At 27.1% G+C, this 27,437-nt stretch overlaps 1 protein-coding gene across 1 annotated transcript in view; it reads left to right on the top strand.

Annotated features, from left to right (window-relative positions):
* LOC121118816 (uncharacterized) overlaps positions 1 to 20,987 on the top strand; it is an 83,183-nt gene extending 62,196 nt beyond the window's left edge. Inside the window, exon 2 of the mRNA XM_040713408.2 lies at positions 18,366 to 20,987. Coding sequence (XP_040569342.1) covers positions 18,366 to 19,426 — 1,061 coding nt within the window. The 3' untranslated portion in view covers positions 19,427 to 20,987. The remainder of the gene's footprint in view (positions 1 to 18,365) is intronic.
* The last annotated feature ends 6,450 nt before the right edge of the window (positions 20,988 to 27,437 follow it).

Raw genomic sequence — 27,437 nt, 5'->3', positions numbered from 1 at the left:
ATGGATACGGAATACGATTTGTGTGTATTTCCTTTCTCCAATAGTTGGTATTATATCATTTAAAAAAATGTCAGCACAGCCAAGCTGCTCTCCTCTCAAAAATGATCCAAATTGTCGGTATGAACACGTTCATTTTCGGTTTCTTTTTACCCTACTGATATTGTTTCAAATTTAAGCAGTAACAATGTATGCCTATATTTTTTTAAAAGAAAATAAGAGGACCTACTATTTCTCATGATAATAGTATCATATTTTGCTGGAAATTTCCTTTATTCTAAGACTCAAGTAATAACAGAAAAAAATATATTTATATATGTTCCAGCAATAAAGGCAAAAAATGTAAAGTAAGATTCATTTCCAATGCCCACAAATAAATAGAATATAAAATTATCAACATCCGTTTCTAATAAAGAAAGAACGTTAATGATAATAACAATAATAATATTTGTTAATACATTACTTACTATATTTATCTTGAAATGTTGACATCCAAAGACATTTCCTTGCCATCTCTTTTCCTTTGTTTACTTCTGACTCTTATTTATTTTCTCTTTTTATTTATCTATAAAAAGAAATAATGTTATTATTTGTTTTACGTTAGATATACATACATGTATATGTATTATCTATAGTAAATTTGTGTCAATAAAGAAATAAAGAAAAAAAATGAGGGGAGGGGCAATAATCATTGGACCTGATGGTTGTAACAAACAAACTAAGTAAATCCATCAAATACTTTTTTTTTAAAGATTTCATCAGTTTTGAAATTCCGTATGAATGTCCAAAAATGGTCCAATATTGAAATCAATCATTTTGATACTAGGTCTGAACTGTTTTCTTTTCTACCAATAATATAAATATATTTTTTTGCATTTGCTATATTAAATTAAGTAAATATTTCTGAATGCTTTTCGCCAGATGTATTTATTAAGCTATATATTACGATTTATACATTCCATCCAAAAAGAATTGCTGAAAGTATGCTTAAAGGTTAAGCGGACACTTTAAAAGAAGTAAGTTTATGGTTTTGTGTTTTGTGAAGCCGGTTCTGTGTTATAGCGTTCCAAAATGGAAGTAAAAAGAGCAAATTTGATACATTCTTCTTTATGACTACAACCAAGGTGAAAAAGAAAAGGAAAAGGACAAGAAAATTTGTTCTGTTTATGGAACAACTGCAACAGGTAAAAAGGGGTTCCAAAAATTATGTTCTGGTAATATGGAGGTCGAAAATGGAATTTAAATAATTGAAATCGTCGAGTTGGACCGGTATGTGAGTACTTTTTTATTGCTAGGAAATAAAAGTTAGCTAGGAACCGTTATATAAAATAACCTTAAATATGTTAATTTTATTGTCAAAATAAAGCAAGCCAACCTTCAGATCTTTATACTTCAACTATCATGTTCTATAAAAAAATGACGTGTGACCTGATTTAGACCATTTCAACATCAATAGTATTAGTCTACTATAATCCATGTAACAGTTCTGTGAACAAACTTTCTTTGGATTTGTCGTATGGTAAAATAAACATTGTTACAAAATTTAACTACACTTTATTTTTGTCTTTATAACGCATTTTTGTGTGGTGTGTTGAGTTTTGAAAGCCAAAATTGAGTGTATTTGCCAAGTTTTTGCATACTTTTGAATAATATTCGAAGAAAAAAAAAAAAAATTGGTATAAAGCTTTCATGACAGCTAGCATAAACAAATATCAGATTTTGGAGACGATATGTCAACTCAATCTAGTATTTTTGATAATAAGGTCTTCGCAGGATCTTAAAAATAGCTTAAAAAATATTTCAATACACAAATCCATCATATATCTTGCTAAATATCTATGGTGAGTTTTAAAAAGGTATATGATTGATATATATTTACTGGTATTAAAACGCTGGTAAACCTATTAACTATATGTTATACGTATCAATTAAATACATAACATAAAAAAGTATTTGTACAACTAAGTATCAATAGAAGTCTAAACAACGCGGTCATATAACTGTAAAAGCGATCCTAGTACATAGCATATAATGCTTTGCTCTTTACGTAAGTATATGTAGCTCACTAAATAGGGGAGGAAAGAAGGGGGGTAGTACTAGAGCTGATTTGAACAGCCGTCATTAAAATTATGAGTTGAGTTCCGTATTAATTTAACAGTATGAATATAATTTTGATAAGAAAAGCCCATCAATATATTTACTGTCTATCTCATATTTAATATAAATGCAAATAAGTCCACCTATCTAATTGTATACATAACAATACTCATTAGGTAGTTAAAAAATATGTACACATATGTGTAAGTATTGGAAATGAGTCAAAAAGATGCTGGTAGATATCTTTTGATCATAGTATAATTAAGTATATATGTAGATTTGTCTATATGTGTATATTTGAAACTGAACTTAAAAGGAGTGTCACAAAATGATGAATAAGTAATTTTTCTTAAATGAATTCGATTGATCGTTGATGATATGGATTTGAGTTCCATATAACAGAACTGTGAATATTCCTTCCTGAAGCCTCAGTTTTTATAAGAAAGTTACCCTTCTCAGATTTTTTACAAATATGTAACTCCAATTGGTATTTTCAATGAACTTGTTGCACTTTTCCCAATTTTGTTCCAATCCAATTTGCATTTTTTTATAATTTATTTCAACTTCTTAATAGAAGATTATTTAACAGGCAAAATAGTCTATAATTGAAGCAAAGCAATATAATTAAATATTAGGAGGAAAAAACAAAAATTAGTAAGATATAAAATATAAAGACAAAAGAACGAATACAATATTCGTTCAATTAAAGTATAATTATAGTTGAAACATTTACGTACTAATTTGCAAAATATCTAATATTACAAAAATATTATTTGAAGGTTTGATGTATTAAACAGAAGAAACCAAATGATGTAGTCTACAAAATAGCAAGTTAGCACGATTTTTCTCAAAATCAGTCTGGAATAATATTCATTGCACAATACATTATCGTTAATTTTTAATTAATCTTATTAATCCTTTGAAGCTATCCCAAATTAGACTCTCACAGGTTAAAGTTAATAGTCGAATTAAAATAAAAGAAATTTGACATATGTTATTTAAAAGGCTATATCAGGTCTAATATAAGTCTTGATATCAAATAGATTTCAAACTATATTCAAAATTCTTTTTTATCTTAATTCATACTAAAGGTTTCAATTAATAATTAATAGTGACTCAAATATGTTTATTTTTTATTGGCTTGTAGGTATGTATATATGAAGTAAAAAAATTAATTAGGATTTGATTCTATTCATTATTTTTGTCGAATATTATTTTTATGTCAACATAATACACATGTAAGAATTATTAAAAACTCAAAAAATCTATATATTATCACAACATGAACTTTACTCGATGGTGAACTCAAAAATTATGATTTTAACCCAAATTAAAAATTAACGTTTATGGATTATGAATATAGAACAACTTAATTTGAGAAATGTTTTGGAGACATATTCCGGAATATTATATATATTATAATTTGATTAGTTTTCCAATACATACATGATAAAGTTTTAATTATTAAGGTAAATACATATTAAGCGATTGGAATCAATTTTTTTCCAAACATTCCCCCTAAAAAAGATTTTTTGGAAAGTTTTGTTTGTTAGTAAGAAGAATTACAATTCAAAATTTTGAAAAAAATTCAATATTTGAGATTTTTTGGTTTTTTTAATATATTTTATATATTTTTTGTCACACTCATTTATATTAATGAATAACTTAAATGCAATTTAATAATGCAATGCACCTATAACAAATTAATTAGAATAATTTTAAAATATAAATTTTTAATACTTTGTTGAAGAATACAAATATAATTTAAAGTCCATTTTTCTAAAATCATTCTGGCTTGTTTTTTTTGTGTTTTTTGTTCATGGCCACATTGGCCAAATTTTGTCATTCTTAAAAGGTTTTATGACATCCCCAATATTATTAAATGAAAAATAATAAATAATATGTTCGTTTAGTTTGAAATTAATAATATTTTGAAATTACATACGTCCCTTAATTGCTTGTAAAAACATTTCAAAAATATAAATATATTTAATTTAAATATTAATTATTTTGAGATTTAAGTTTTTAAATTAAAATAATAAAATATTTCTTTGTACATATTTGTTCTACACATTATATTTACATGATGGTAAATAATTATTGTCGTTTTTTCAATGTTTTAATTAAATGCTTCAATAAAAAAGTTTATAAAAAATGTTGGTGCCACTGAATTTCAAGCTCTACAAGATTTTCATATAGGCAGGTTAAAATAATTATGGGGAATGTATCAAGATTATATATACAACGATCTTTTATTCATTATTAAAGATATCCCTTTTATAAAGAAAAAATTAGGTTGATGCGAAAAGTGGAGCGATACTTATGGTATTACTAAATTGAGTACCATTTTCCTACCACATAAACCATAATATAAAATAAAATTAAGAGTATGTCTCAGCAAATTTAGTGTTCCCAAAGAAAAGCCATTTCATAGAGCTTATTCTGTACCTCCGTTTGAATTTATAAAAAAAAGACACTCTTGGATTTGCATTGACTGAATGTTTTCATAGATGGCTCGAAGATTAAGGACAAAGTTAATTATGTAGGGTTCATTTCCATTGGAGATAATGATTTTTTCGACGGATGCCGAAATCTGAGTTGGTTTAATAATGTTTTTCAGGCTGAGTTGGAATGTATTTATCAAGTAATACGTCCCTTAAATATGGATGAATACCTCAAATCCTCTGTCATTTTTCAAAATGACAGTATGGCAGTTATTGAATGCTTAGAAAGCAAAAGAGGGTCCTTCACAGCACAACAACAATGTATTTTAGAACAAAATAGAATTTCAATGCGACACATAAGTATAGCATGGGTAAGAGGTCCTGATTGCAGCACTGGGAACGAATTTCAGGATGTCTTTGCTAAAATAGGGTACCAAATGAATTATCAATCGCATATAAAAGTTCCACAGACAACGTTGGAGGTAGAAATAAAAAAATTGCTAAACACCAAATCCAAGTAGCCGTCAAACGAAACGGTTCATTACAAGTTCTAATCATGGATTACTCCAGATTTTTTTTGAATTATATATTTTCTATTATTGACTAATCCACCGTTTTCTTAAAATCATTTTATAATGTGTTTACGGAACTTGATAAAAAAAAAAAAAAAAAAAAAAAAAAAAAAAAGATTTCCTAGTTCTGTTCTACAGCCTTCACTTTAATAATCATACTTTTTTGGCTCGAATTGACTTTTAAATATAATTTAAATTATTGTTTTTCTTTCATTTCTATTGCGAATTTTAGCGACGTTTCTAAGTAATTTGCAGTGCTCTCAAATGAGAAACAAAATACAATACACACTCATTTTTACTTGATTTTTGTACTAATTATGGTTATTTTGTGCTGACATATCACTTATCAAGAAATTATAACAGGAACACTCATAAAAGGTTTTGCATAAGTAAATGTAGTTTTTAGTACTACTAAAGTACTACTTGGGCACTACTGTAAGACCTTACCTTACAAAGTTGATAGGAAGAAAATGTATTATTTAATCTGCAAGATATTAAAGTAAAAAAACCTGTTTTTACAAAATTTTCCATTGCAATGGACATTGCATATATTGTATATTATTGACCATAAAGGGAATTACTTTAAAATAATTTACTTTAATAAACTTGAGTTTTAACAATAACTATTTTGAATGTCATTAGTTCACTATAGATCACAAAAAATATAGCTGAATCATTTAGATTTTAAAGTGAAATAACAACATTGATTTTATTATACATAACATTATAAACGTGATAACATTTGCATTATTCCACGAACTATTGTCAGTTTCGATCAATTAATAATTCCCATGCATCGTTTGGAGGCGCCTTAAATTGCACTTAAAGTAGCAAAAATACAATAAGTAGATTAGAGGTTGATAGATTTGATAAGCAATAAAATATCTGGGCCACACATTAAGTCAGAATTTAATCTATACTCAAAATTCTTAGCTTTCTAAATTTTAGCAGAGAAGTTGTAATACAAAACTTATAAGTTACAAATTTATGTCCTTAAAAGCAGCCCTATTTATATTTATTATGAAATAAAATAAACTGTACAGTTATCCTCTGCTTAATTTTAATTCAACATTATAACTCACTGCATATGTAAAAAGAAAATCTAAAACCTTATTTAATTTTGAACATGATGTTAAAGTTTTTAATCTTTACGTTTCTAACTTTGGACACGTAACCAAGTTATATATTATTATTTTGTTGTTTCTTCTTTTTGCCAAAATTATATTGCGAGATGTTCATATTTGTTCTTATACTCATATTTATATACTTTTATTCTAGAGTAATTTATTTTTATGGCTCTCTTTAACTTATTTGCCCCATAAAAAGAAAAAGAAAATAAGTAATACAAGTAAATTATTGTAGCTTACATCTTAATTTTTCCTCTTGTATCATGAAGAATGATTAATATCTAACATTTATTTTATGGTTTTATTTGGGTATATTTATTCATTTTTTCATCTTTTTAAATTTTTTTATAGTTTCATTTTTTATGGTTAAGAAAAGATACGTTAAAAATATTATATAGTAGGTACAGTTGTCTAAATATAGAAATTCTAGCCAAGAGATCAATACTTCTAAATTTTGTAAGTTGGCAATTTATTAATTGTAGTTATACTTTTATGTGTAAATGTAAATTCCCTGGTTACGATATCGTATGTGTACGACATACACATAAGGATTATTTAATATATATCACAAAAAACTTTTTCTTTCAATTACAAATTCATAATGAAAGACTGAAAATTGTTGGAATCCCGGCAAAGAAAAACACAAAATTATTGAGGAACCTACTAAAATTTGCTATTTTGAAGATATAAATATAATAAGCAGATAGATTGTCGTTTTAAAATATCATATTTTTTAACATTTTATATGTTTTCTTTATGTTTGCTAGGATTCCACCAAATTTGAGATCTCTATTCATTATTCCCTTATAGTATGAAAATAAGTATTTTTTATAAAGTGGAATATATTGTGATGTGTCGGTACGACTATTGCGTTGAACAATTGGTTATCTACTCTAATTTTGAAGCAAAATTTCCCCAACTACCGAGGAATTTTGTAAGTCATGTTTCCTCAATTCTCGTATAATATAAAGGCTTTCAAACTTTAGAGTAAAAAAAATCCAGAAGAATAAATACATACAGTTGATTCAACGGACAATGACGGCACGCTTAAACCTCATTGCATCAATGTATTGCAAAGACAATGCAAATTTATTTTCTCCGATAGGTTTAATAAATAAAAAACAAAAAATAAGGCAAGAAAATTTTCATTCAAGGTATTAACCTAAATTTTTACATATTTTTTAAAATAAACAGATGATTTCAACAACAAGAATAAAACTTACGATTGAGTTAATACTATGTAGGACGATATTTTGACTGTATAACTACCATAAATCATTATCGTTATCAACGTTTCAAGTCTTGACATATATTTCTACTATAGACTCAAGATCGATTCACACTGATGTGAATTGTTAATCTGATTAAAAAACTGTCCTTTTTTTTTTTTTTTTAATAAGATAAAAATTTGATTACTCCAATCAGATTTCGAATTAGATATGCTCAGGGTAATATTTATATGTTCTTAGGATCTAAGTCCTTCTATAACGTTCATTTATGTGTAATCCCATATAATTTTGTCGGGTGCCTTAATACAAACATCCAATATATTGTTGCTTTCATGTTGCGCATAGACTAATGCACCAATGATTCGGGATAATTATTAACCCTTAAGTTCGATATATATCACGGTTGAAACAGTATTCGTTAGAATGTTTTTCTATTTTGTTTATACAAAAAATAATATTAGCATCAAAAAGTTGTTTTTTCGGTCTTAACAGACTACAAAGTGAAGTCTTTCAATGATACATTCTATTAGATAAATTAGCAGGTAAATTCCAAAAACAATTTTAGTGATTTTTTTCCGATCAAAATGTACTTTGGATCCCAGACCGATACAATACTTTACTTACAATCTCCTAAAATTATGAAAATTTTCTGTCTACAATCTATCAATGACGTCTTTCTTTGTCAATCTTGGATTAAGAGAGATCTTTTCTACATATGATACTCTTCAATTTGTGTAAAAAAGTTCCCTTCCCTTTTAGTTTGGAAGATTTAGCACAGTTACAAATTGATGGCATAGTGACAGAATTGTTTATATAGCAGCTTTGAACAACTAAAGTTGTTTGACAATCTTTCACAATGACTGACCACCCTTCCCAAGGCTCAAAACGTATTCCTTGAATTCAACAGAGAAATATAGCATATTAAAATGATGTTAGAACAAAACCTATAATAGCTCGAAAGCTAAAAAATATTTCAAAATAACAGGGTGATTAATTTATGGCTGTAATAACTCATTTTTACGAAAGCTTAAAACATTTATTGCTCTATGATTTCCCCTGAACTCAACTGTAATTACTTTACTTCTAATAAAAATATATCTCCTACTTAATTATTTTGTCCTATATTGTAGCACATACTTACTTGACTACTCATATTGTTTAATAACAATAAAAATAACAACCCTGATTCGAACAGCTGTTTCATATAATTTGTATTAATATACAATTAAATAAAAATACTTGGATAAAATATCAATCAAACAAATTAAGCGAAAGTGTAAAAATGTATTTATAATAATTCTACCTTATGGTTCCATCAAGAAACATGATTTGATCTCAAATACGAACTTTTACCCTTATCAATAACAATCACATTTGTTTTCAATTACATGTATTTGATTTAATGTTAGGAAATAGGGGGGGGGGAATATAGTCCATTATTACACACTGGTTTTTTTTTATATTGGGTACTTTATGAGACAGTGATGGTGCAAGTATTAGTTAATAGTCTCTAAAATGTTATTATTTCAGCAACTATTAAATAATTTGGAATAACTTAGTTTTTAAATGAGGCTTTTTATAAATTACAAAAGAATAACTTTATAATTTTTTTATAAAATTGATTCTGGATTACATTTTCATTTCTCACTAATAGTAATCCAATTATATTACTAATCATTACGTTTATAATTTTAAGACAAGCTAAAAAAAGTTTCATAAACAAATCAAAATTCTAAACTATAGCGATAATGAAATAGTGGCTCGATTATATTTCTGAAGTAAAAAACAAAAACAAATTGGAAATTTCTATAAATTTGATTATATTGATTATTATCCAAAAATTGTTTTTGAGCAAACACACAATGTTGTTGTTCATATCTTTCCAAAAAAAGAGTATTTTTATTGACAAAATTACAAAATTTATTACAATTAAAACTGACACAAATTTTGGAGTTTAAATTTGGCATTTTTATCAAATAAAATGGATAACTTCCCTAAAAATATTGATGGAAATTTATTCAAGGACTTTATTAAATACGTATCAAATGAACACTTGTATCAAATACTACTGAGTATTAATGACAATGAGTGATTTTGAGTTAAATCAAATAAATACATAGATGCTAAAGACTTTTCACAATTAATTTTCTTCAAAATGGATGAGGAGTAAAAAAAGTAGGATAATTAGACAACTAAATATTTTTATAGATTTCATTATTAATTAATTAGTATTAGAAGTTGAATTGTTGTTGGATCAAGCCTGTAAGTCTCCTGTCAAAACTTTATTTTGCCGAACCCCTAGGTCGAAGCTTCCATCCCGATATTTATTTATAATGTGAAATTATTAATTTACAAGTAATCTATGACGTCATTCTCACTTGACACTTTATAAAAAATAAGCTGACGATGACGTCATAGATTATTTGTAAGTGTTACACCTCTAAATATGAATGACAACATTCACTACTGTCTTCCGGAAATAACCAAAAAATTATGAAAATATTTTACAATATAATTTTTAAATTACAGAATGAAAGATCGTGAGGACTATTATTTTCTTCTGGATACCACCAACTATAAAAATTTTTTTATTTAATATTAAAGCTTCTAAAATTCCATGAAAATGGATAAAGATCAAAATATGAGCAAATATAAATTCTTATAAAAATATTATTTATTACATGCTGATGTTTTAAATATATTTATCTTGCATGAGTATATATTAAATTACCGTTATGGTATAGATTATCATGCTTTGCCTATGGGTTGCCTTGAAACTTGACATCTTGTAGCCGACTTATCCCAATGTCTGATGTGCATCTATTCTATACCAATTCGAAATAAAAATTTATAACGATGTAATAACATATTATTTATTGATATAAGTGTCTTATACAAAAAAATAAAGCTATGGAGCTAAATTTTTAATCTAAGGTAAAGGTATTAATTCTTCGTAATATATTTGCACCTTCCTAAATACACGAGAGTACTTCATCCATTTTCTTGAACCTGAATAAAAAAAAGCTTTATATCAGCTTTAACAAATTTACATCATATGTAAAATTTATATTCACTACAAGTAATTATACCATTCTTTAAATATCTATGAGTTTAGATTTGTGTTTATTTATAACTGAAATTAACTTTTTGAATAATATTCCTAGTAAAAAAACCTTCATAGTACCATCGATACACTCATATCTAATTATTTAAAAATTCATTTGTTTTTTATCTACAAACCTTTTGCCATGAAAACAAGATCCAATATTAGGAATTTTTAAAATCAAAAATTCAATTTACTTTTATTTTACAATTGACAAAAAAGAAAAAAAGTATCTGAAAGAAATTCAAGAATAATTTATTTTATGAACAAGCAAACTTTTTTAACCTATATTGATGATATAACTTCGATATAGGAAATATTGTGTATATATACACAAGTAAGTAGAAAGATAAGTATATTTGAAAAATAAGGAAACTTCTTTTTAAAAATACTCACATATAGACATATGTTAGTATTTAGGTATATTTATAGTAGTAAAAACTTGTATTTTTTCAAAGTTTTTTAATACAAATAGATATATCTATACACATAGGCACATATATAGAAATATATGTAAAGATTTTTTTCAAAGACATCACAGGTTATACGTATATTCACCGGTAAAAGTGTATGCTTTATTGGAGACATATTTTGGATATGTTTATAAAATTATTGAACAAATCTGAAAGATTTATTCCTCCATTACTTCCATAAGGTGTTTATTCAACCCCGAGACAAATTTTTATATATATTTTTTATATTTAGTGATTATCATATTTTTTACAATTTTTCTATGCAAGTTCATCAATTTCACAAGTCAACAAAATTTCAACTTTTTATATTCTTAAATAGAAAAGATGTTTCCGTAATTGTTTTTACCTTAGTCAATCTTAAATAGGATCTTTATAATCCAAAAATTTTAGGTTTTTTCTGGTATATATTTGAAGAAAAGAGAGAAAGTGAAATGGTTATGTTAATTTTTCGCATTGAAAGACATATATGAAGGATAATAAATTATTGTTTTTAGGTACAATGTTTTTTTGATTAAAAATACTTTATTTATGTATGTATGGTTTTTTCTGAATTCGATAAAATATCAATAGAAAAAAATTGACATTCTTCTTAAAAGTCAATTATATTAATTTGATCATAATAACAAAATATAGGTGTTGATATTACTGAGTAAGGCACTTTTTAGAAGCAGCTCTTATTATCAAGAATTCCATAAGTTTCCTTCAATTTGTATGAGATCTTAAATTTGTAGCTTGTTAAATTATATGCGCAAAAAATATATTTTGATATAATATATATATGACGGCGTCTGAAAGTTCTTGGAGTAAAACATCGTAGAACCTGCAAAACGTTTATACATAGATCAACAATTCAGGGAAGTACTCTCATTAAAATTGAAAAGCAAGGAGTGAAGGATTAAATAAAATAGACGAATTTCCGGAAAAATTTAAGAAAAGGAAATTAATGACATTTAAATTTCCTTTCACCAAATTATAATGAAACTTGAAAATACTAACTCTTTGAATAAAATTAATTAAGCATATAACTGGTAAAGGATCTTTCTAAAATTGATTATATTTTTTTCTCGAAATTATTTTTATACGTTATAAGACTTGAGATATAATGAAAAATAAAAGATAAATTACAAAAAAAAAAACCCAGATATTGTGCTGTAATAATAATAATTCATGATTCCTCACTCCTACACGGATGATTTATAAAAACAATTTTAGACAAGAACTTTTATCTGAATGACGCTATACACATCATGTGACTTATTTATTTCTTTATATTATTGATATTGTCATTTTTTAAATACTTATAATCCTGAGTCAACCATTTATAGACCTCTGAGGTTAACATAATGACATAATCATCAAATAAATACAAAGGACAAGATTTGCTTTTAGATAAAATGTTTTTTGAAGGAATCATCGATTGTTAGAACAACGAAGCTGCAGTCTTTCAAAAAAGCAATGCTCAACATAGATGACTTTAAAAAAATGACATCACGCAAAATTACCTTATTACGGTATCAACGACTAAATTGAGATTGAAGTTGAACTTTTAAGAATTTTAAGTATAAACGTTATGTGTTTATATATATATATATTATAATCGATCAACAGTTGATTTTTATGTATATACAACATAAAGTATTTCATGTTTATATTATAAATATTTAAGTATGTATACAGTGGTGGTAAAAAAAGTTACCTATATCTAAAAGCGGTACATTTATAATATTATCAAAGGATGTTTTTTGACATAGTTTTATGAACATTAAACTAGGTCAACATTTCGATAGTAGAACCAATTATATAAAACTAAATATTTTTTAGACTTTTATACAAATTAGAAAAATAAATCTTGGTAATACAAAATGTTCAAAAGACATTTTTTCCGATTCCTTTTTAAAATAATTATTTTTCATGCATTGAATTTATTTAAAGTATCATAATGGTATCCTGAAAACATCAAAACTTTCATTTAATTATTTAGGTAGCTCTCAATTTGTCTTCTCATTTCTTCCAATTAGTATTTTAGGTGTTGATTTGCTTAAAACAAATTATACTTTGTTAAGTTGTTAACATATCCTTACCACTTTGAACGAATAGTTCGACAATTGGAGAGAAAGATATTATCGGGTACGATTATTATTTACTTATTAGTAGTTTGTATATATATGACAGTGGATAGTGGCACCACCTTTCGTTGCTTATTCATACTTTGAACGCTTACTTTTAAATTACGGAACCTTTGTAAATTTCTGCCACCTTATGGATATTGATTTTTTTTTTAGTTTCTTTACGCTTTATTTGCTAAATAAATCGAAATGTGTTGTATGACATACATAGGGGATTGGGAAAATTTTCCACCTCAACTTGAATATTAATGGTATCGAAAATAAAAGCTAGCATCTATTGTTAGTTACTTACCAAAGTTTCTGTCATTTTTTAAGCGCAGGTGTTATATAACAGTATGTGTGTGAGTTGATGTTATTGTTTTTGTGGAAATAGACAAATTGAGTATTTAGCTGTCATTAAATATTCGCATTTAAGTGTCTAACATTTAAACAGATTTAAAAAATAGCAGACGTGGATAATTTTTTTTCTTTGTTGTTAAAAATTGTTGCATCAAAGTCAATCCAATTTGGAGTAATTGAGAAATAACAAAAAGGGTCTCGTGAACAATTATTTTGCAGAGTTAAACGCAAGTACCATAACGACGGGTTACAGAAATGGGGAAATTGAGTGGGTAAAAAATGTAAGGTAACAATGAGATTATGAAGAAAAAGAAAAAATCAGATCTCTGGTATCTTTGTTAGGTTAGAAACTTATTATTGAGTGCAAATGTGTATTATAAAAAGTGTCAGTGGAGTTAAATATAATTTCTTTTGATGAAGTTTCTGCAATATCAATCAAGTTATAAATCTGTTATTGTAAGAAAAAAAACCATTGTGCCTTTGTAGACCTTTTGTGCCAGCTGAAGTATCTGGTTACTAATTCGCGCATCCTGTAGCCCCTCTGTATTTATTTCAATAAGACAAGTGTTCATATAATTTCAGCAATTAATGTATCTCTCTTTTTGAAGGAAAGGTTGTAGTGCCGTTGAAATAAGTTAATAATTTAATTTAGTTTCTAAAAAATTCCATATTTAAAAAAAGAATATAGTGTTTTTTTGCTCTACTATAGATTATAATAGCCATATATCACTAAATACCAGTATTTAGCTATTTATTGCCCTATATGTATTTTTTTTTTCAGGAGCATATAAAGTATTTTTATGATAGTATCTTATGACAATAACAATAAAAAGTACAAAAATAGTTTGATTAATCATAATGCAGGTTTTTACAACAAAGGTTTCTTCTTAATACAGACCTTTAGAATGGAAAACACACACACATACACTAATGGTTTCTTTTTTGCTTTTGATTGATTTTTTCTTCTTCTATTTTTGATATGTATCTATTGCATAAAGTTCAAGGTTCAACCCATCAAGGTTCCTTAATATTACGTTGGAGCTTAATTATTTTGTATTATCTTTTGCAGAAATAAAATTAAATATTACTTAGTAAAAATTGTCTAACTTGATTTAAAATGTTGAAGGAAAAGTCATTTCGTATCTCCCCCTCTTTGTTTAACTAACTTTATATTGTTTATTCTCAGTCACATTGGATCTTACGATGAAACATTCTAAAGATGTGAGTGTATACTATAAACACTTTTGGGACAATATTGCGCTAGGCCAATTTATTTATGAATTATCGTCCGTGGGGTATGGAGGTCTTATAAAAAAATCCCCATATTTTACATTTTTACTTGCAGAAAGGGAAAAACGCGTCAAATGTAACTAAGAAAATATCCAGTAGTACTGGTAAATGATGCATTACACCCTGACATGCCTGTTGTCCAAAAAGTTGTAAAATCATGGACAGACTGTCATTTTCGGAAGCTAAACATTGATCAAAAAACCGTTTTAGAATACGGACAATATAAAGAAACTAAAGTCTTAGAAGAATCGTCTTTCATCAAGATACCACCTGACTGTAAACATATTTGATGATCTGCCAGAAGCTCCGTGAGCACGGACTGGAAGTTATTATGCATCAACCCTAAAGTCCAGTCCTGACACCAAATGACTACTACCTATTCCTATGTATGGCTAACCCGCTAAGGGATACAAATTTGGTCAACAAGAAAGGTATTACAAAGTTGGATTCTCGTTAGCGACACGTCATTGAGTAGAATGGAGCATACTTGTCTTTAATCGTATAATTGTAACAATTCTTATAAAGCTTTGAAATAAAGGAAAATATACAGAAATAATTTTTCTCCGACCTAATTTATTGCACGAAGTTATGTTAATAAATTACACAAGAAAAACAAATTTAAGTACCTACGCATACCCAATTCCAATTTAATAGTTTGATAACAATGTATATTTATTGTATATTATTTGAAAATAATTATTACTGTAAATTATACCAATATTTCTTTAACACGAAACATAATGAATATTTTTGTAACTTGTTGATTTTTCTACAATTCACGCCTCTATTATGTTAGAGCTATCAATTCTAAATTATTTCGTTATGTAGTAAAAATAGACAAAGCATTATAGTCTAATCCTAACAATTTGATCAATGTTTGGAAGGATAACAACTTAGCTGTCATGCCATTTCATTTGATAATATGCAAGCTGCAAAGATAGAAAGGAAGTAAATAAAAATCTTAATCAGTATCTAGCATAGGCATAACCAAGAATTTCACCAACGTCGATCTTCAATTCTAATATGATACCAAAAATTACTTTTACATATACCTGCCCAATAAATCATAGGTGCTACACTCTCTCATTAATGAGCACACGTACTTTTCCCCTTTTCGATGTTCTTCATTCACTCAAAAATTAAAAAAGAAAGATGCCAGCTTTCAAAGTATGGATTAAAAAAACACTTTTCAGTTTTCCAATGGCATACATTTTTTCATGAGAGTAGGGAGTGTATCCAAATAAAATTAATTTAATTTATAACTGATTATAACATTTCAATTTATAAACCGATTTTGAATGATTAAAAATAAATAAAAGTTTAGAAATACTACATTAAATTATTTATTTATTGTATCCCCTTTGGAACTAAGTCACGACCTGTAATCGGATCTCAAGGCATTGAGATACTCGTATAAAAATACACTAAAAATAATTTTGGATGCTCCAATCTGATAATCAATTATTCACTTTTTTTGTATATAATATTTCAGTTTATTTGGAAAAATTGACTAAGTACATCGGATTTTTGGCCTTTTGTATTTCTTTTTGGTAAAAAAAGATAGTGATATACAATAAATGAAAATTTTTGCGTATTCAATATAAAAAAAGTGAAATGTTTTTACTATTGGTGTTTTTAGAAGTCGGCAACCTCTAGTAGTAAAGCTATGGTATGTAAAATACAATACATGTTTTGACTTACTGAAGTAAAAAACCCTTTACAAAATGTATTTCATTTAACAAATTATACATAATATAACGAACAAAATAAAAAGCTAAGTTTTGATAATGGAATATTTACGGCTTTAATATGGTCTTATCTAAATTAGTAATTATTTATAGATGATTCGAAAATAGAATATTGATAGTATTTTGAAGCAAATATTATTTCTAAATTAAGAAACTATCTGAAATCAATTTTGTTCTCCTAGCCAGTGACGTTATTAACCATCTTTTTATTAAGTACTGTACTAAATTTGAAATATTCCTGCATTACTCATATTTATTCATATAGTAAATTAAAGCATCATTAATATGATTTTTTTTAATTTTGATTATTTATTTCTTCAAGTAAGCAAAACAAGCAACTTTGATTTGTGATAAGTTGTGATGTGAATATTTTCTAATTTGTGGTTAGCGGAAAATAATAGTAGAAAAGGAGTTTTCTTAATAATGAGTTATCTCTATTTTGAAAATTGTTACCTATCAGCGGGCAGGAAGTACTATAGTTTAGAGTTAGAGTTGTATAAAACATGACCTAGAAGTATATCAAAATAAAATAATCAAAAAAATGAAATGGTAAACCTGACAATTTGAAAAATATTGGGAAGAATAAAAGCTTAGTTACCATGAATTTTTGTTACATTTGATACGAGTAGCTATTAGAGAAAGGAAAATCCCACTCTGTATCATACACAGGAATTGTTGCAATGTATATCCACAATTCTACAACAATTCCATAGAAAACTTTTAGTTTTAGCTTCTCAAACGATTCCTCAGCATTTTTTTTTCTGTGCTGCGGACTAGTGATTGCTTTATAATTAGATTTTATTTTTTGAAGAATTTAAATATAACTATTTTGAAATACAAAAAGCACATTTCATATTGTCCATTAGAGAAATCATTTACGCGCTTAAGTATTTTTAAAACTTTATTTTGTTTTCTGTCAGAAGATATATAGTATCTTATAGCTACGGCATTTTTTAACATTCTTTAATTCATTATTTTTATAATCATTGCAATATACGAAATATTCATATTCCTAGTAATTAATATCATAAATATTTTGTTAGCAAAAATAATATATTAGTTGAATTTTTTTATGCAAATTTAATACATTGGACTGACAAAGCAATCATTGCTATCAATGGCAATAGAAACCCCTTGGAAATTGAATCAACATGTACATTTTTGTAATGCCATCTATTATATTTGGAAAAAATAATTTTATAATTAATTCACTGAGTAAAATATTTACACACAAATACATTTAAAGTATCTTAATGAACAAATATGCATAGCCAAACTTTCTTTAATAGCTACCTAAACATTTTTTATACTTTTTTTTTAGTTATATATTTATATTTAGGTGTGTCAGTTAATTCTCTCTTGTACTCAGAAATAGGTAGGGTGCAAAAGTAGGGCATAATAGTATTAATGTCCCTGTTATGGTTGATGTTTTTTCGTCCTAAATGTTTATTCTTATCTATTACTATCAACCATTTCAATGATTTAAAAATGGCAATAGTACCTAATTAGTTGAATATATAGTTACTTAAAAGGGAAAAATTGTGTTTCACACGCTTAATGTGTAAGTATTGATTGGCTTGTATTTAATCAGCCCGTATGTACAAACTTTTTTTCATTAAAAGGTAGACTTTTGTACTTTTTATATACAATAACAAACTACCAATAACTTATTCTATGTTATGTTAGTTTTGAAAATATTCTAAAGTGATATTCAAAGTGTGTTTACAAAATAGATTTTTTGAATATTTCTTTTTGAAAAATGAAAAATTTGGCTAATAAAAAAATATCGATACTAATCATTCTTTTTTTTTAATTTTCAGGTGTTCCAGTTGAAGAGAATCAAAGGCCTCCTGTGATTTTATCGCCACCTCCAGTAATCCCTCCATCTATTACTAATAGAGTGAGAACAAAGGAGGAAACAGATGCAGCTCACGACCTTTTGGAGCTCTCACGCTCCCTTCCTCCATTACCCGGACCTCAACAAATACATCAGCCTGTACACCCTCCTACTCCGCCAACTCCTGACGAACACCACTACACTACCTTAATATACATCACAGGTTCGCCTAGGGAGCTTCCAAATAAGAGGGAATATCCAATCACTCCCCCAATAGAACCACTGAATAATAATCAAAACATAAACATAAGCGAAAACGTGACAAGCAATACCATTGAAGATTTGAAATCTACGACGACCTCTGAGCCAAAATTGTCCATAATTGATGGAAGAACCAAAAAGAGTAAAGATCCAAATATTCCTGAAAAAGACAAATCCAAATATACTTGCTCAGAGTGTGGGAAAAACTATGCAACCAGTTCGAATCTCTCCAGACATAAGCAGACACATCGTAGCCTTGATTCTTCAAATGCTAAAAAGTGCCACCTATGTGGAAAGATGTACGTATCCATGCCAGCACTCTCAATGCATATTTTAACTCATAATTTGAGTCATAAATGTGAAGTTTGCGGTAAGGCTTTCTCTCGACCCTGGCTCCTTCAGGGTCATCTCCGTTCTCATACGGGTCAAAAACCCTATTCCTGTAACATTTGTAAAAAGTCATTTGCAGATCGATCAAATCTTAGAGCACACATGCAAACACATTCATCGTCAAAAAACTTTCAATGCTCTCGATGTCATAAGACTTTTGCTCTAAAATCCTATTTGAACAAACACTGTGAATCCGCTTGTATTCGAGGTCCTCCAGGAGGAGGAACATCAATGATAGTCGTGGCAGAGGCGGCCTCTCCCCCCAATGATAGCACGATGAAATTATCTGTAAATACATACATTCTTACGATTTTTTTATCGTACTGTACTGTAGATACTCATAAGAGTGAGAATTTTACTTTTGTAGTGATAGATACGAGTGAAAGAAACTAAACAATAATAATATGCTTTTTCTAATCAACGAATTTCTTTTTAATTTCTTTTTTTATAATTGAACAATATTGATGCAAATTTATTTTTAGTTAACTCTTCATAATATATGGGTTTCCAATCGCTAACAAAACCTTATCAATTCGTAAAAAAAATAATTGACCATTTGGATAATAATTCTGTATCCATAACGTTAGTTTACCAAACATTTATGCAATACTTTTTTGAATAAACAAATAAAATACTTGCTTTAACTTACACTATAAGTACATAAGCAAGTACAATAATTTACATGTTACCAGTTATTAAGATATAAGTTAACAACCTTTGGATTCTAATCAAGGCATATTATGTGTAAGACTTCATTGAATGGTGTTAAAATAAATTATAACTGTGGAATTCATCCTCATGACTTGATTTGATTTCAAGATTTGAACTCCTAACAGGAAGTTGACAAATAATGAAATTCTTGACACACTCCTTGACTGCAACGTTTTGTCGTTGCCGATTCTAATATTTTATGCCACAAAAATGTTAAACCATTTTTTTTCTAATGATATATTCCAATCAATTACTCAAAATACGCATTTGACCATCAATGGAACCTCTAAATATCGGGAATATAAACAACATTTTTCTTCTCTCATATGAGTTAACTTTTCTTTTATTAAATATAATAATATATAAGAGTAAAATAAGGACAAAGTATATTATTTGTAACATATATGAAATGTTCATATACAAATCTTAGTAAAGATTTGCCTTTTTTCATATTTTCTTTATTACAAATTATAATCAAAACAATTATTTTATCACAGATTTGAATTTAAAAATAAAAAAAGCAATACTTATTGCAGATATATCATTGAATCTAAAAATGAATGAAGGACTTATATACAAGACGAAAAATTTATGACTTAAGTGAGAAAAAAAGGATGTCGATAGATTTCCATGTATTTTGTACCCCAAGGACCATTTTTGGACTTTTAATAGTCTTCCGTGTAAAATTTAAAGTATATAGAGGCTGCCATTTTGGAATTTATCTGATATAAAGTATCTACAGCAAAAATAAAGTTATAAATTATTTTATAGTTAGTTTCCATTCCTTACGTCATTGGTAAATGAACTGTGATTTTGTATGGAATAATAAAGCAAGATATTGTATTATAAAAACCTTTTAGAGTATGATAAATTGTTTTATCATATTTTACGTAGTGATTAAGTTTTGAAAGCGATTGGAAAGCCCTCAAATTATAAATAATGCTCAGCCTAACTTTTAATTATAAACATAATACTTAAACATTAATATAATACTTTTAAAAAAACTGAACACAGTAATAATAAATTCTAAGCAATATGTCCAAATATTAATACGCCATAATTATATAAACACTTTATTTTATTAAATATACTCATAGTTCTTCACTTCTTAATAATATTTTTTTCTGTAAAATAGTTAGACATTTTTAATAATATTAGATGCAAAGACATTATCCAATTGTAAATGATGCAATATTATTTTTTCAAAGTGAGAAAATTCAATTTCCTTACAAAAGAAAAAAAACCCACACACATACTAATAAAAAATAAGCAATATTTTCATGATTTACTCAATATTTTTTTAGAAATATTTATCTTTCACAGCTTTATTTAAATAAATTATTATTCACATATTATTAACTCAAAAGGAACAAACAAAAATTGACTTGTGAGATATTTTGAATAACAGGACTCATTAAAACCATTTTAATTCATTAAAACTATGTAAATAATAATAATTATTAAATAAATAATTCTTCCAATTCCATAATGAATGTAATAAAATATAAGAAAAATATATATTTTAGTATTTTATAATATTTTATAAAAATGTGAAAATCCCCTCCCCCAAACACTCAAAAACAAGTTAATCAACAGAGAGTTTTTAACATACTTTCTTTTTGAGGATCACATATTTTTTTTTGTCATTTTGCACGATTATTATAATAAGATATTATTAAATTCATATATATATATATAAATATGATTTTTTGTACCTGAATTTATAAAATGATACACATTTACATACTATTTTGTAAATCAAAACACAACAACGAATAAGTGAACTCTAGATATTTTTATGGAAAAAAATCATTTGTAGACAATTCAATAACAGTTCTACAATCTTCTTCCTTTCTTGCCCACAGTTTCTACATTCTTTGCTGTAAGTCAACTCAATTCATCATCAAACACGTTTTTTTTTTCTTTCTTTTTTTTTGGTAAAAAAAATAAAATACATCATTAGCTTTCATAAAAGAAAGAAAGGAAATAAAAATATACGAATGTAGTCCTAATTATTCCATAGTAATTCAATAAGAAACTTTCTTTTAGTTGCCCTCCTACCCGTCTTCTATTAGTATTTTTTTTTTTACAAAGTAAACGTGCTCAAAATTTTTATGATGAAGGGGTACGTAATGGATTTGAAATAATAATAAGAACTAATAAGAGTGAAAGAAAAATTGGATTGAAGCATTTTTTTTTTCTAAAACTTTTATTTTTTGTGATTTTTTATTCACTCAATACCCCCCTCCCTCTTTTTTCTTTAATTCACGTCTTAGGACAAAATATAAACGTATGTATGTACATTTTTGTAGAGGCTATCTACGTTCATTTTCTTTTTTTTTTTTCTTTTTTTTTTGTATTATACATAATAAGAAAGGACCTGGAATTTTTTTTCTTCTTCAACAAATACATAAATTAAGTAACACAATCATTTTTGGAAGCAAGTAACGTGACGTAAATATAGGAATAAGCCCCTTTTTGCTTGCAACTTACATATACTTACTTTTTCCTATTTTTGAAAAATATGTAGAAAGTTACTCATTAATAATACGATAATAAAGAATCACTAATAATCTCCAAAGATATTAAGAGTTGTTTTATTTTATGTTACACATCAGAACCAATAATACTTCATACGTCACACTGAATATTGTTTTTTCAAACTTTCTAAAGAACTAGTTCTTGAAGACAGTGACAACAAAATTAAGTTTATTTCCAGTGAGTTGTAACTGAAAACGACATTTTATATTCTATTACCATCAATGATGGCATATATCTTCTTCCTGGAGACTGCACAACAACTATGGATAAAGTCTTCTTACAAGTCATCCCATGTGGCCTTGATGGCGGACTTCAAATATCTCAAAAATACATGAGGATTGTGGCCAGCAACTCCCTCGACCTCTGCCTAGATATAATTATCCAAAGGATTAATATCTGGTCTCACATTTTAATGAAGATGCAAAACAGAAAACTTATTCTCCTTAGTTGTCATTGAAGTTTCTTATTCAATGCTCTCAATTTTGTTCCCAGGTCATCTTTAATGAAATGATTCTTCGGAGTTTAAACTCTCTCACATTCATCTTCTAGGCCATACTGCAAATCGCCATTGATGAATTTATAGTTGGCCAATTTTTGATAACATAATCATGGCCATTGTTCTTCTTGTTCGTTTCCGACTTTGCCAAGACTTTTAAAAGAGCGCTCCTTAGTTTAAAATTCGCTTTTTAATTCCATAAACGGTCATCCAGATGATTCTGAGGTTTGTTGTAATCTATGTTGGGGTATTCTGGAGCGTGAGTATTTCCAGCAAAATAATTATTTTGGTTTCAATTTTGTTGTGTTTGACAATATAAACACATTATTTATAAATAAAATTTTTGCAAATTTTTAAAAAAGTACAATGCAACCTCACTTTTGTAAAAATATCTTTCAATACTCGATCTCTAAACATTTCCTTAAATTTAAACTTAAATTTGAATCATGGGTTACTTTTATTTCATAGATAGATTTTCGAATGGTTCAAAAAGTGATTATCCGAGAAAGAAGAATGTAAGTTGTAATAAACAGTGGAGAAAATAAAAAGTTGATTTCTTTCTCACTGACAAAGACAAGAAAAGATTTTAACAGGAAGAGACATATTATGAACAAAAAGTATTTAAAGGAAGAAAAATTAATTATATTTCTCCAAGAACACCATCTCTACTTTTAGACATGGGATATAAAAATAATTTTTTAAGGGGTGTCTCTCTGCTTAAGGGAAAAATGCATATACCACTTCGAAGAGATAATAAATTGAATAGTTTACTTAAAGCCTCCTTTTCCCACCTAGCAGCCTGTGATGGTTTCAGAAACTCTAACAAGGGATGTAGAATGAGACAGAGGGAGAATAGAAGAGAGGAGAGACAGAGAGAATGAGAAAGAGAGAATTGAGATTTGAGTTCCAAAAAAAGTAGATAGGAACATTATTGGCAATTTTTTACATCTACTTCCTAAATTTCAGACTGATATGCTCGATGTTTGATGTAGAATAAGCAAGGAGAACAATTAGGGGGAGCAGGGAATTTTGTACAAATGAATTAACGACTATAATTCATTTTTGAATTTACATACTTCATAAGAGAAAAAATATAAATTTTAATATTTTTGAATATACGTCGTTTCAAAAAATTATTTTATATTATAATAGAATAATTAACTTTGATTGTGGAACGGATGAATTAGAGGGGAAAGTTTTGAACAAATAAATTGAAGCCAATAATCGAATTTACCATTGAGTGCAAATCCAAAACGGATCTTAGGTTCGCTCTAAATGGTATGAATTCTGAAATATCTACGATTATTGTAATTTGGGACTATTATCGTTAAGACTAATTTTGTACTCTTAAATAATCCCAAGTATAAATCTAAGATTAATAAAAGTGTTTTTATTGATACTTTTTCTTGTTCAGAACTCCATCTATTTCAATTTTGATACTCTTTTTAGGCCCTTATATCTTATTCCTATGTTACAGAAAAATATTCCATAATTACCTTAAAATAAAGATATTTTTAAAAAGTATGCATCTCCAAAGATTTGTGTTTTATTTTGTATTTTTAACTAATTAATTTATTACATCTCTTGAAAATTGAAATTGTGTAAAGGGATTATTCACAATTTGTAGATTTAAATTTTCATCATTTGACCAGTAAATAACTTCAGTTATACTTTGATATCACTAGAGTCCTTGCCTATATTATGTTAACTTTTTTTTCATATTCTACAAGCAAAAGGAGATTAATCATTTTGCAATGCCTCCACAAAAGTTTTACCATATTTTTTTATTTATTATCATTTATAAATAATTTTAAAATAAATTCTTTTTATTAATTAAAACCACTTTTATACGAGACATGATTAATTCTCAACTAGTTCCAAGTAAATAAATACTTTATTGCAGAAAAATATGTATAATAGTAATCCATTTAATTAATTAATAGAGATGTTGAGTAGATAGATAAATTATTTGAACATTTATGCAACTAATATTCTTTAATTAAGTTACAATGTAATTTGAGTTACTTGAGTTTGAGTTCAGTAAGGCTATATATTAATTTGATATGTATACTTCAAGTAATGGCTAATTTTATACCATGGAAAGCATGACCTAGAATTTAAAAAAATAAAATAAAATAACTATGTATAAATTTTTTGAGTTAATAATGGTGCTTTACCTTATTTTAAGTTTAGAAAGGATGTTTCTTACCATCAGTATAAACCCAATTTGGAACGAATGGTTGCGTAAGTTTCATTCACGAAATCTTCTGACTTATAGCTCCTTTGCTTTCTTAAAATAATTTACAATGGGGTTCACTGTAGCCAGGTACCTTAATTACAAAACATTTTATTGTACTTTCTTTGAAAAAATGGAAGGTCAATAATATTTTGATACAAACAAATACTTCCACAAAGCTATTTCTTAAATTTCAAAACGGAGAGAAAACAAATCATGGGTTTAAAGAATTACAATTGACCTAGATCTAATCTGGGTTTTTGACCTTGTTGGATAAAACCGAATCAGGTTACACACATATTTAATTATCCGAGTGATTTTTCACTGGTTTGTCAAGCCACCACAACAATTATTGACTACTACTTGTAAGTTTTGAAAGTTTTTATGTGTATTTTAAGGATTTATTAAGTCATATTTCTTTTTGAGTGTTTAATACAATGACCAAAAATTTATCGGAGGAGCTTGATGATTATAAAAAATATTTTTTAGCAAAAACGGCTATTAGTTATTCAAAACAATAATTAAAGAGGGCGAGTGGACAAGAAAAAGTCTTTTTCGTTTTTTAGTATGTCGACATAGTGCATACGAAGCTTCCCCTCTTTTCGGTATCATTTACAACAGATAGGTTTTCTACGTTTGCTCTTATATTAATATTACTCATTTCATTTTATTTACACCTTTCTTAAAAATTCATATAGTAAAATATGAAGTACAACCAATAAATTTTGACAAATCAGTGGTATTTATATATGTAAATGTGGAAATTTTGGTTTTCTAAATCAAATTCCCTGTATATCCTAGCATTTCAAAGGGTCTTTTATTTTTTGAATTTTGCTCCTAATCTTCATTATCCCTGCTTCCTTAATATACTGAATTAACAATCCTAATTGAACCAATTCTTGAATCAAACACCACTTACGTAACTTTAATATCGGCTCTTTATAAAGTTAGCTTTAATTTTTGATATAGTAGGGAAGTATGGATGAGATTTAAATTGTTTATAAGAGCAGAAGATCTTTTGGACAGTTATCCCCCAGGGAATGTAAGAATATTCGAAGAAATGTATAAATTGTTTTAATTTTTTTAATTGTACAATTTACATTAAAAAAAAAATGTTTTGTGAGGAAATTTTACAAAACAGTTGTATCATTTTAATTGATTATAACGTTTTTCCTATACACTGAACATTGTGAAGAGCTCCAGTTCTTTTCTTTCATTTTTTTTTAATTTTGGAAATACTGAATAATAGAGATAGCTGAATTAATCTATAATGGACCCCTGTTGAATAGTCAAACTCCAAAGCTTATTTGGCAGACAATTATCATATGCTCTTTCTTTTTTTCATTTGTCTTCTTGTTCTGGGGATTTAAGGAGCAATCGTTTTTTTCGTGGTTTAATATTGGTAAACTTTTTTTAAATCTTTCAAATGAAGAAAATTCAAGACTTTTTGCTACTTCTGTTTGTAATGCATCCAAATAATAATTTATTAATCTTCAACAAAAGGATATCTACATTTAAGCTAGAATAAAACTCACTTCAACAAATGATAAATAGATTTGCAAGCCGCACAGAGTTAATGAGTATTCCAAAATTGTCGTGTCAAAACATTTGCTAAAAAAATTTCTGTACATTTCCAATCACTCAATAAGTTGATTAATGCCCTCATAATTAACTGTTAGTGTAAAGAAAATTGTTTGTCTGGTGGTACAGAAAGGCAAAGTAATTTGACTTCTCCAAATCCTAAAAAAATATGGGTAATCTTTTGTCAGATCAGTTAGGATTTCCTAGATTTTTCAATTTTTTTCCATTTTGTAAACTACAAAAAACTGATGGGGGGATTACAGGAACTTCATGTTTGTTTTGCATTACATGTAACTGTTTCAATACGATAAATTGATGATTGAGTATAACCTAAATTAATTATATTTACTTCAGCGTTGCTAGCTTTGATTAATGATCATGTGGCTTGAAATTTGTAGCTCTAGATTAAATAATTTGACTTTTTTTTTATCTTGGCAGATAGTTTAAGGGTTAGTTGTAAGGGGAAAAGAATGTAAGCTTATCTCTTATCGATTGAAATATTAAGAATTTTGTTATGTAATGGCAGCATATAATCTTTCTTGTAAAAATTGTTTAGTGATCGTCATTAGTCTTGTTTCATCGCAAAAACGTTGAATCCAACTCTCAAAACATTGTGCTGCTTCAAATTTCTTTTTTTCGTTTACTGAACGTTTCATAAATCCCATCAAAAAACTTACATATGGCTTGTTAATTTTTATACAATAACATATGCATGCTCTTCCCTATGAGACTCTAATAAAATATATTCTGGGTTAGAACTTTATATTTTCATTCTGTACGAACTGATTATTAGATCACTGATTATAACAATTATGTTTTATTGAAAAAAATATAATAAA

This window comes from Lepeophtheirus salmonis, chromosome 5 (genome assembly GCF_016086655.4).
Source record: "Lepeophtheirus salmonis chromosome 5, UVic_Lsal_1.4, whole genome shotgun sequence".
Taxonomy (NCBI): domain Eukaryota; kingdom Metazoa; phylum Arthropoda; class Copepoda; order Siphonostomatoida; family Caligidae; genus Lepeophtheirus; species Lepeophtheirus salmonis.
Note: the sequence above shows the minus strand (reverse complement) of the source record. Positions and strands in the feature narration are given on the sequence as shown.